This window comes from Sus scrofa, chromosome 18, assembly GCF_000003025.6.
Source record: "Sus scrofa isolate TJ Tabasco breed Duroc chromosome 18, Sscrofa11.1, whole genome shotgun sequence".
In the NCBI taxonomy this organism is placed as follows: domain Eukaryota; kingdom Metazoa; phylum Chordata; class Mammalia; order Artiodactyla; family Suidae; genus Sus; species Sus scrofa.
Window position 1 is genome coordinate 1,820,005 of NC_010460.4, and position 12,156 is coordinate 1,832,160.

Consider the following 12,156-nt stretch of genomic DNA (forward strand, 5'->3'; position numbering starts at 1 on the left):
ACACACCCACCCGTCGTCACCTCTACCCTGTCCTTTCCCTGACCACCCAAATGTCTTTCCTTTTTCTGGTGCGGTTTAGAATTTAGAGTCTCCACAATACCATTTAGCATTTAATTATACATTACCTTACGTTATCCTTTTATTATTTCATATGTATCCTTATATCTTGTGAATTAATCAGCACAAAGATTGTTATGCTAGGATTTTATAAGTAACTAAGCAGTTGCTTTGCTGACTTGTGTTATATCTTATCTATTTCCCAGAAATTACAGGATTTTCACTTGTGATGCTGAGCTAATAGTAGGTGCCATATAATTACTTAAGGATTCCATGTGTTAGAGATTCCTTATGTTATCATATTAAACTTGTCAGCATTTTGAAAGAAATCAGGAAATAGTGCTTTTGCTCTAGTGCTTTTCTTGGCTCTGTGACTGCATAGAAATACTCCTTGGATTCTATAATCTCAAAATTTTGAAGACCTGGGATCCAAAACAGTATCTTAGCTATTTTTAAAGATGTTTTGGCATCAGGTCTCATAGATTATGGACACAGAAGGATGGAGAGAGAGAGAATGGATGAACAATGCCTTGTTTTAGGGGAGATTAGAGAATGCTGAGCCGGAAGATAAGAGATTTATTAGATGCTTTTTAGAGTAATCTTGGGAAGCGGGTAATGAGGGCCCTGGGCCTCGTTGGTAGAGTGTTGGCAATAGAATTGAAAGGGGTATGAAGCTATTAAAACATTCTTCAGGATATGGTTCACTGGTTGGGGTACAGTAGTATAAAAATTAATTCTGTATTCTTTTGTGGTCTCTTTGGTTGTAAACTGTTTGGAACAGTTGGTAACTAAGAATGGAGATTGGACTGAGACTGGCCTAAATATGCATTGTCACCGAAGCAGGTGGGCACCCAGAATTCCAGAGACCTACACAGAGAGCCTTTGAGGACAACCCCAGTTACGTGTGGAGGCGGAGGGACTAGGCCTGTTGTGCAGTATTTTTGTAGTTGGATCATAGTTTCTTTAGCTGGTAGGATTCTGTGGGAGGACAAAAAAGATGGCCAACAGCCATGAGAGAAGGGTGCGTGATGAAGCACTAAGGCGAGGGCCGATTGCTACGTAGAAAAGACTCAAAGCTTGATGTATTTCTACCTGTAACTTGAACACAAGGCTGAAGTGTCAAGGCAGGGGTGGCCGAGGTGGATTAGGGTGGTCTGAGAGACTCCTTGCTGTTACCGTGACTAATGATAAACTCAAATTAACGAAACGTATATGAGTTCTAACATTCCGAATTTTAGTTTTATAGTAAAAATTGTTTTGGCTGTTATCAACCAGAAAATTTCCTTCATTAGAAATTTTATTGATGCTCCAGTGCTTGATGGTGAAGGTGAAAAAAATACAGAAGAAAGTTCAGATAGCGAATCTTCTTTTAGTGACTAAGCTTGATTTTGGTCACAACTGCATATTCATGTGTTGGTGCATATTCATGTGTTTATATTCTATTAAAAGGAGAGCCTTAACTTTGACTCTTAGTCACAAAAACATCAAACGGCTACGTATCCACCACCAAGCTTCTTCTATGTTAAAAAAATAAAATAAAATAAAGCATTTATAATAAAAAAAAGAAATTTTATTGACATTGAATAACAGTAGACTTCACAGTGGTTTTAGGTTCTACTGAATTTTATTTTCTTGAGTAGAAATATTTGGGAAATACTAATTTACATACGGGAATTTTCTTAATCAGGATTTTTGATCAGTCATATGGCTGGCTAACCATTTGTTATCCTCTCTGATTTAATAAGATTTAGATTTGGCTCTGTAGGCTGAAATAAACACAGTGCTCTTTGGAAATCATTTCTGTTCAGTAACTGCGTCTTATTTTTGCTTTATATTTATAAATTGCTTTGTATTCTTGGTCATGTTTTTATTAAATTAATGAGACATTTTGTTGGAAGATGTAAGAATATTAATACCTTGAACATTTTTTGCAGACGAACAAGAAGATGAAGATGCCATAGTCAACAGGATTTCGTATGTATTTTAACGTTCACCTGTCCTGTTTCTAATTCTAAAGTCATAAATTATCAAAATTTAACCCTACTTTTTGGGCAGGAATGTAGAAAAAAATTCACCTAAAGTGTTACTTTATCAATATTAATCCTATCCTTGGGAAGCACATATAAGCAAAGATGTGAATAGTTGAAGATTGGTTATCTCCTGTTAAAATTTACTTGTTTAAGGATCTGACAGATTTAATCTTCAGAAGATTTTAACCAAGAAGTGGGTTTAAGGTTGGGAAAATTGTTGGGCCAAAGAAAGACAGCTCTTGGCTGTTTGAATGGTCTTGGTACAGGGAGCAGACGTCTGTTCTGGTTAATTGAACATTTGCCTGCTGTGAGCAGGGAGATGATCCATCCCCGTGGTCCTTCTAGGCTCCTTATGGCTCTTTCAGCTGGTGTGTGCTGATGATATACGGTAGAAACACCCTTTCATGTTTTTGAGGTATCACGTTGGGTGTAAAGTGGTGAATTCCTTTCTATCAGATTTTGCGCAATTAAAAACTGAAATTAAACAGATATATCTACAGAGGAGAGTTTCTGTATTCCAGGATTTTTTTTTTTTTTTTTGTCTTTTTGCCATTTCTTGGGCTGCTCCTGCGGCATATGGAGGTTCCCAGGCTAGGGGTCCAATCGGAGCTGTAGCCACCAGCCTACGCCAGAGCCACGGCAATGCGGGATCCGAGCCGCGTCTGCGACCTACACCACAGCTCAGGGCAACGCCGGATCCTTAACCCACTGAGCAAGGCCAGGGATCCTGCCCACAACCTCATGGTTCCTGGTCGGATTTGTTAACCACTGAGCCACGACGGGAACTCCCTCCAGGAATTTTTAAATTGATACTTAACTTTAAAAAAAATAGTTCCATATTTATAGAAAAGTTAGAAATATAAAAAGAGATTTTTCTTCCCCTCTGAACTGTTTGAGAAATTGCTGACCTGCTGCTCTAAATAGTTGGCCTTCAGCATCTGTGAATTCAACCAACTACAGATTGAAAATATTTGGAAAAAAAATTCTGGAAAGTTTCATGAAATCCAAACTTGAATTTTCTGTGCATCGACAACTATTACATGGTATTTACATTGTATTTACCACTGCTTAATAGCATCTTCATTGTATTATGAGTACTATAATGCTGGTAGCGTTATATAAGTATCACTATAAGTAATCCAGAGATGATACAAAGTTCTATGAGCTCATGTACATAGGTTATATGCAAATACCACACCATTTTATGAGACTCGAGCATCCGTAGATGTTGGTGTCTGCAGGTGGGGGGTGGCATTCTAGGACCGGTCCCCCACAGATACGGAGAGGTGACTGTAGTTCCTGGAATCAGTGCGCCTCCTCCAGATTTACCACCCAGCCACGACAGCAGAGAGGTTAACTGCTCGAAGTCATGCCTCATGCTGGCTTCCAACTACCCGTGGTCCCAAGAACGTTCTTTGCCGCAGAAGGATCCAGTTTAGAATCCGAGTTGCAGTCGTCATGTCCTGTTAGTAGCCTGCAGACTGAAACGCCTCTGCAGGATTTCCTTGACTTCCCTGACCTTGGTACGTTTGAAGATTACAGGCCAGGTATTTGGATTTGGTTGTTATTTCATTAGCTTAAGATGATGCATCTTTTGCTGAGGGGTGGAGGAGAGAAGGTGAGGAAAGGGGAGGAGGGAGAGAGACCACACGTCTACACACACACTCACACACACACACACACACACACACACACACATACACACTTTCTCATGCACTAGTACTCAGCCATGAAAAGGAATGGAGCACTGACACAGTCTGCAGCACAGATGAACCTCAAAACATGCATCCAGGTGAGAGAAGCCAGACTCAAAAGGCCACGTGGTGTAGGATTCCATTTATGAGAGACATTCAGAATAGGTAAATCCATCAAAAGCAGTTTGAGGGCGTTCTGGTCGTGGCTCCGTGGTGACGAACCTGATTAGTATCCATGAGGATGCAGGTTTGATCCCTGGCCTTGCTCAGTGGATTAAGGATCTGGCGTTGCTGTGAGCTGTGGTGTAGGTGGCAGATGCAGCTTGGATCTGGCATTGCCGTGGCTGTGGTGTAGGCCAGCAGCTCTAGTTCTGATTAGATCCCTAGCCTGGGAACCTCCACATGCTGCAGGTGCGGCCCTAAAAAGACAACAAAAAAGGAGGTTGATGCTTAGCAGGGGCTGAGAGGAGGCGAAAATGGGGAGCAGCCGCTTGATGGATGTGGGGCGTTCTTTTAGGTGATGATGGCGTTCTGGCATTGGAGAGGTGGTGGTTGCACAGCACCGTCAGTGCCTTAAATGCCGCTGGATTGTTCACTTTATTTTTTTTCTTTATTTTTTAGTCTTTTTGTCTTTTCAGGGCTGCACCCACGGCGTATGGAGGTTCCAGGCTAGGGGTCTGATTGGAGCTGTAGCTGCTGGCCTACACCACAGCCACAGCAACGCCAGATCCCAGCCTCATCTGCCACCTACTCTGCAGCTCACAGCAATGCCAGATCCTTAACTCACTGAGCGAGGCCAGAGATCGAACCGGCAACCTCATGGTTCCTAGTTGGATTTGTTTCTGCTTCACCACGATGGGATGCATTGCTCACTTTAAAATGGTTCGTTTTATTTTATGTACATTTCACCTCAATAAAAAAAATACTTTCAACTAATAAATGGCTTGAATAGAACTGATTTGTTTCATAACTGAAAAATGAGTATAAATGGACCCTGATTTACTGTATTTGGTAATTTAAATTATTTTAACTGCCCTATGAAAAACAACTCAATAATTGCATATTGAGAATTCTGTTGGGCATGGTTTTAAAACTTAGGCCCATAACTTGATGATTTAAATTTACAGGACAAGACGTCTTAGTTTTATTCCTAGTCCCATAACATTTGTGAAAAATTCTTACGTGAATTATTGTTTTTCTCTGTCTGAATTACTCCTCCTGTGAGGGCAGAATAACCAACTTCCCTTCCCGCAGCGCCCGACTCGGGGCAGACGCGCATCCTTTCTGGCGCAGGGCTGCAGGTGTGAAGGGCCGTGAGAAGGGAGCCTCTCTCCCCTCCCGGGGTCTGCCTTCCCCACCAAACTGGATTTGGTGGTAAATCTGTTTAAATGCATTTGCAGATCAATGATTGATAGAAAGACAAGGACGTATCACTTTGGCTTTGAACGTAGCAGGAAGACGTCTCTGTTTCTTTGTGCTGATGCTGGGGAGTGACCTTCCCTGCTCCCAGGTGGCTGCCGTGGCCTGTCAGGGGTTTTGTGTGGCAGTGATGCACCCAGAGTCCCCTTTCTGGAGGTAGATGTGTGTGCCCTGATGCAGTCAGGAAGGGAAGGGAGGCCCTGGAGAGAAGCTCGCCTGAGAGGACAGATCTGACCTCGTCTGCCACCCCCCTGCCCCCGTCCCCCCACTTTCTTCCCTTCTCTGTGCCATCAGTGATAACTGAAGGGTGAGGCAGGTCTGGGTTCAGCTTCTGAACTCGGATTAACCTGAGTCCAGAAGAGATGGAGGACGAGTCATTTTCTCCATATTTGAGCTCGAGCTACCACCTACTTTGCAGAGCTATTGTGTGGGTTACATGACATATGCAAAAAGAAGTTAACTCTGGTTGGGCGCTTGGCAAGCTGGAGGTGTGAGCTCGGGCTTGTCCTTGGGCCCCGGCCCGCTTGCCCTGCCCTGCCTCCTCCCACTGAGGAGCAAGAAGCCGGGGCGGGAGGCGGGGAGGTGGAAAAGCCTTGTCTTCAGGAAGAGGTCAGACCGAATCAGGCTGTGGGCGAGGCCAGCCCTGCCCCGCCCCAGGCCTCTCGGGGGAGGGCTCTCCACAGCTTACTCATGCCCCCTCGGGAACTCTGCTTATTTCGGCCCCAGGTTGCATTTTCTCTCAGATAGTGATTTGATTTGATTTGGATTAAAGTGCCTCCGTGGTGAAACTGCTTTTAAGGGTGGCTTGTGATGCCAGGACGGTGAGGAGGGCATCCACGCAGGAGGGAGGCCTGGCACGGGGCTCTGAGCCCAAGTGGGGACCTGGTATTGACCCAGGATTTGAGAGAGGAAGGGAGGTTTCCTGCAGAGGGAAATCCTGGCACGGACGTCCCAAGGGGGTGAAGGGCAGTGCTCTGTTGCAGGGTGGGGAGGGTGCCCATTGGGCAGGACGGGCCACAATGGGGGTCACCTGAGCAAGTGGTCCTCCTGCAGAGGGTGAGGGTGTCAGTGAGGTGGGCAACTGTTAAACATAGTGGGAACCAGTTACATCTGGGGGAAGGGAGAAAACAACTGAACCGTGCAGCGGGCTGGGATTGGAGGTCCCTGTACAGACTCCTGGTTTTCAGCGTAGCAGTGTTGACCCAAATCTAGATGTAACGTGTGGGCTCATGTGTGCGTTTCCACACCCCTTGGAGTGCCTGTCCAGTGAGAGCCCCTGGGAGTCTGGCACCCCAATAGCAGGAAGTATATTTAGAACCCAGAGTTTTGTTTCTGCTCAAAGGAACCAGAGCTCCTTGCGGGGGAAGGCTGATTGCAGGACTAGGGTGGGGAAAATTCCAGCCTCCTTTTGTACGTCTAGTTGTGCCACGATGCAGGGAAGCGCTCCAGGTGTTGGGGTGCATGACAAAGACACAGGTGCCTTCAGGGGATACCTCTTCAGGGACAATGTGAGCATCAAAATCATGAGTGTAATGGAACCATCTCGAAGCCATGTAGAGACCAGTAGGTGAATCCATTATTTGACAAGGAACAGGGTATTGTCCTAGTTTCAAACTTAACTTCCCACAAAAGACTTGGTTAATTCAAGGGAAGAGGAACTTCATCGTGGAGCGCCCTGGCACACAGCACCGTGACCAGGGTGCAGAGAGACCACGACCGCTGATGAGGCCGACAGACATCCCAGGCCACCTGTTACCTGCAGAAGCATGCAAGGTGGTGTCCATGAGTTTCCAGCCTCGTGGACACGTCAGACGCCGAAGATCCATGGGGGACCCCCTGTATCCCTCGCCAGCCTGCTCCACTGCAGCCTTGTCTGTCACGGCTGCTGGCAGCCCCCGTTCCCACGCTCAGGAGGACGTCTGCATCTCCCCTGAGCCCTCTATCACCCCACACCAGACAGTCCTTTTGGCTCTGTCCTCAGAATCTGCTGCGTTCCAGCAGCTGCCTTTCCCTTCTGGGGCATCCCTCCCCGTGGTTGCATAAGCAGTGACCATGGCTGCCCTTTTCCGACCTGACCCAGCGCCTTCCCTCGAGGGTCCCTTGTCAGCTTTCCCTGTATCCCATCAGCCTTTTACGGATAGCTCTCCTCACAGCGGCTCAAGGCCACAGGGAGAACCGTGTCACCTTCCTCTGTATCTTTAGGGCCAGTCTAAAGTGCAGTAGATTCCAGAAGGTTTTTGTTGAAAGAGCCAGTATTATAGTTACGATGACCATATGTTCAGGATTTTGGGGTCTCCTGATTTGAAAAGCATCATCTGTTTGCCCACATAAGCTTGCTCCTTGGTCAGATTACAGCTCCCAGCTTTGGTTTAACCACGGGTGGCCTTCCCTGCTGGGTGCTGGTCCGTGTCCTGAGAGCCAAGAGGGTAGGCACTGGCTTTACTGAGAAGAGGGAGAGGGAGCCTCTAAGGAGCCCTCCCCGGGGGCAGGTGACTGAGAGGGGGACTGAAGGAGGGGGCTGGCTGGACCTGGGGGTCTCAGAGCCAGAGACCCTTCCCGTCTGCGCTACCAGGAGGTTAGGTGAGCCTGCCTGCATGTGGGAATGGTGTGGTGAGAGGAGCCTGGGAGAGGCTAGAGGGGGAGCTGCGCAGGCCCCTCTGCCTGAGGAATGGGAGCTGCCTCTCTCAGATCATGGCGGGTCAGTGCCAGGCTGGCTGGGGACCCTCGTGCTTGTCCCAGGAAACGTGTTGTCCACTCAGCAAGACCAGTTTATAAGGCCTCTCCTGTGTCTGAATTGACCTGCAGTTTTGGTACATATCATATGGTCTACACTAAGAAATTTATCAGTGATTTACTGAACAGAGGAGATTTCATGGTTATTTTTGGCTTAAAGTAGGAAAACACTTCTGTTGGTTGCCACAAGATGGCATTGGCCTCAAAGTTACTCTGTTAGATGTGTCTTTTGAGTGTTTAGCATGATTTTTTTTTATATCTTCTTTCATGTATTTTCACATTTTTGCTACATTAAATTTAATGGAATGGATACTAAATTAAGTTTTCATCTCTAATGTTAGTGAGGTTCCCTTTTCCTTTGCCATTTTAGTGTTTTTTTAAAAAAAATCTTAGGGGTTCCCACTGTGGCCTAGCAGAAACAAATCTGACCAGTGTCCATGAGGATTCGGGTTTGATCCCTGGTCTCGCTCAGTGGGTTAAGGATCCGGCATTGCCATGAGCTGTAGGTCGCAGACACTGCTTGGATCCCATGTTGCTGTGGCTCTGGCTGTGGCTGGTGTCTGTAGCTTTGATTTGATCCTTAGTCTGGGAACTTCCATAGGCTTCTGGTTTGGCCCTAAAAAGCACACACACACACACACACACACACACACACAAACAAAACCAAAACAAAAAAAACAAAAAAGAACTAACACAGAACTTAAACCTAGAGATTATCATATTAAGTGAAGTTAGTGAAAGACAAACATCATATCATCCACATCACTTATATGTGGGATCTAAAAAAAAATCATACAAATGAATTTCTTTGCAGAACAGAAACAGACTCACAGACTTTGAAAACCAACTTGTGGTTATCACAGGGGATGGTGGCGGGGAGGGATGGCCTGGGGGTTTGGGATTGGCATATGCACATGAAGTATGTGCAATGACTGGCCACTGGGGACCTGCTCTTCAGCACAGGGAACTCTACCCAATGTTCTGTGATGATCTATATGGGAAAACATCTGAAAAAGAAAGGATGTGTGTATATGTCTAACTCAGTCACTTTGCTGTACAGCAGAAATGATCACAGCCTTGTAAATCAACTATACTTCAGTAAAACTTTAAAAAATGAGATAACAACAAAAACAAAATCCTAAAAAATTAGATGGAAAATTTTAAACATTTCAAACCTGTGCAACTGAGAAAGTGAAAGCCCCGTTTTAGTCCCACTCTCCTAGGAATTGTTACCTATCGTGCTAGGTTTTTAAAGGTACCTCTGTTTTCCTATATATAAACATGCATTTTGGGAGGTGCAGGGAGGAGCATGTTTTATATTTATTGTCTAGGTTTTTCTTCATTTTTTGGACTTTCTTTTAGACCTTTTTCCATGTTAGTTCATATTGGAGATATCTCATTTAAAAAATGACAGGGTTGTGTTCTAAATATCATTTAAAGTTCCCTACAGTTTACTATATAGTTTATCTAGCTGTTACCATTTTAAGAGGTAGTAGACCAGTGGCTTTGTAAGTTTTTTCTTCCTGAAATAACCATTTTAAATTAATTCGTTTTTTATCCTGTTTTCACAAGCATTGTTTTTCACCTGAAACAGTTGTTGCGTTGCTGTTAGCATAGATTGCCAGAGTTGTTAATTAAATGCAATTGTGAAATAAATACTTAAGTTTAAACGAGGAATGAGGTGACAATTTACTCTTTGTAAACGGTCTCTGGTGAATGTCTCCATCAGGGCCTGCTCCTTAGGCCCAGGAGCCTCTGCACAGATGGGCGTCTCAGAGCTCGCCTGCTGTAACTTTGGGGGTCATACGTGTGTCCCCATCTCCCAAGCACATCTCGTCCATGTAGTGCCCGTGTCCTTCTCTCCGATTTCAGGCGTTGACGTTTTGGTTGTTTCTCCTGAGTCCCTCCCGCGCTCCGGGTGACGGTGCCTCTCTTCTCTTCCAGGTTGTTCTTGAGCACCTTCACGCTGGCGGTTTCAGCCGGGGCTGTTTTGCTTTTGCCCTTTTCAATAATCAGCAATGAGATCCTGCTCTCCTTTCCGCAGAACTACTACATCCAGTGGCTGAATGGCTCCCTGATCCATGGTTAGTGTATATTGCTTATGTGATCACAGACAATGCTTTCATTTTTTAGGTACTGCATTTAAACATTTTCCTTCTGTTTCTTTCATAATTCACATCCTCCTCCAATAAACCATTTGAGTCCTAAAAAAAAAAAACACCCCAGATTTTACTTACTATTTCCAATTCTTGGTTGTGAAAGTTTCTTCTATAAGAAGCAGTTTTTATTCTTACCATGATTGTGATAAATAACATTTTCATTCAAATATTTAGGAAGATAATTTTGGTTTGTCTGGATATCTCAGAAGAACTCAAACTCATTTAGGACTTAAAAACCCCTGCCATGGTTTCTGTTTTATTTGTTTGCTGTTAGTTTCTTGTCATTTCAAAATGTATGATAGAAGGAGGCAAAACACTCCTTTGTCAAGGACAAATTTTGAAATTAATGTGGTTTAAAAAAAGAATGACTTGACTTATTTTGGCAAGAATTGCTTTGCAGCACAGTGGACCTGCATTCTAATCTTGACTGTCTCATTTTCTGGAAATTTTTAGTGAGGTAGGGCATTTTAACTTATAAAATATGTAAAAAAAATCTAATATACATATCTTTTATATGTTGTATTGTCTTTTGTCCCCTTTTTCATATTGAATTATCTGACCTCTTCATGTGTGAAGCATATCAACTATCAAATTTTTGTAAATGTTTTTCTAAGTGTTATTTTACTTTTAATTTTTCTGTTTTGATTACAGATTTTTTTCGCGTTTTTATGTCGTGTCCAGTCTTTTTCTTCCTTTGGTTTCGCTAATTGTTTTTGTGTTTGGGAGATCCTTTTACTTACTGAGATGTGACAAATACTCTTCTTTTTCCTTCTTCTTTTAAAGATGGTTTTATTTACACTTGACTGCTAAATCCATCTGGAGTTTATACAGATAACTACCTGTTCTCTCATCCCTTTGTGTCTGTTTAAAGAAATACATGTTTGCTGTAGAAAATTGGGAAAACAAAATTTACAGTGGAGAAAATTAATATTATTCACGGTCCCGCAACCCAGAGAGCTCCTGAGGATGCTGTGGCCTCGAACCCTTCACCATGGTGTGTGTGCATGTGAGCACGTCACCAGATGGCACTGCAGTGGCACCCCGTGTGTATCTGCACCGTCAGCGTGTGACGGAGCAAGTCCATGCCGAGAGGCACTTTTCCCGTGTTCACAGGCCTGCCCAGCGCCATCACACTCATGAATTGTTCCCCCTTTTTTAACTGAAAAAGGTATACTTTCAATTTAAAAAGCTACATTTTTACAAATAAGTATTTGTCTTTGGGACAAATTTCTGCAGTTTGTTTTCCCAGTAAGCATACTTGAAAGGTTTTTGAGAAGATATTTCCCAATTATTTCTCAGAAAAACCATCTGAATTTCACTAGCAGTTTCACTTGCATGTAGTGTGTGAGGGTTTCTATTCCCCAAATTCACCAATTTTAGGTATCAGTTAAAAAAAAACAGAGTTCCCGCTGTGGCACGGTGGAAATGAATCTGACTAGGAACCATGAGGTTGCGGGTTCAAGCCCTGGCCTTGCCCAGTGGGTTAAGGATCTGGTGTTGCCGTGAGCTGTGGTGTAGGTTGCAGACGTGGCTTGGGTCTTTAATTATCAATGAAGGTAGACGTGTACAAAGCACATTTATGGTCATTTGTATTTAGTTTTTTGGTAAATTGCCACCTTCTATTTCCTTTGTCCATTTTACAGTGTTTTTATTTTAAGTAATTACCTGTATATTAGGTTAATTACAGGCATTTTCTTCCCAGTTGTCCTTTAAACGGCTTATACTGTTTCTTCACAAGAAAAATTTCAACATCATAGTCTGTCACATACTTTACACTGGGTTTGTGGTTTCTGTCATGCTTGAAACTGGAAACAAATGGAGTCACTGATGCTCTGAAGACCAAATAATTCAGTAAAGTTAGGACTAACTATTAAGTGAATAAAGAGAAATTACTCCATTTTTGTTGCTTAAGCAGTTGAAAAAACCCAGGCAGACTAAGGTGTTTACTGAAATTGACACAAGTAAGCCATCTGCTGAAAAGTCATTGAAAATTTATTATGAAGCAGCAAAGTAAGGGTGAGTTGTACTTATCAATGCTGAGTTGAAAAACATATTTATCGATGA

General features: G+C 43.6%; 1 protein-coding gene across 4 annotated transcripts in view; it reads left to right on the top strand.

Annotated features, from left to right (window-relative positions):
- LMBR1 (limb development membrane protein 1) overlaps window positions 1-12,156 on the top strand; it is a 139,490-nt gene that overhangs the window by 24,543 nt on the left and 102,791 nt on the right. For all 4 annotated transcript variants that reach the window (XM_021079157.1, XM_021079160.1, XM_021079158.1 and 1 more), the window contains exons 3-4: window positions 1,992-2,031; window positions 9,878-10,017. In XM_021079157.1, the coding sequence (XP_020934816.1) occupies window positions 1,992-2,031; window positions 9,878-10,017 (180 nt within the window). The remainder of the gene's footprint in view (window positions 1-1,991; window positions 2,032-9,877; window positions 10,018-12,156) is intronic.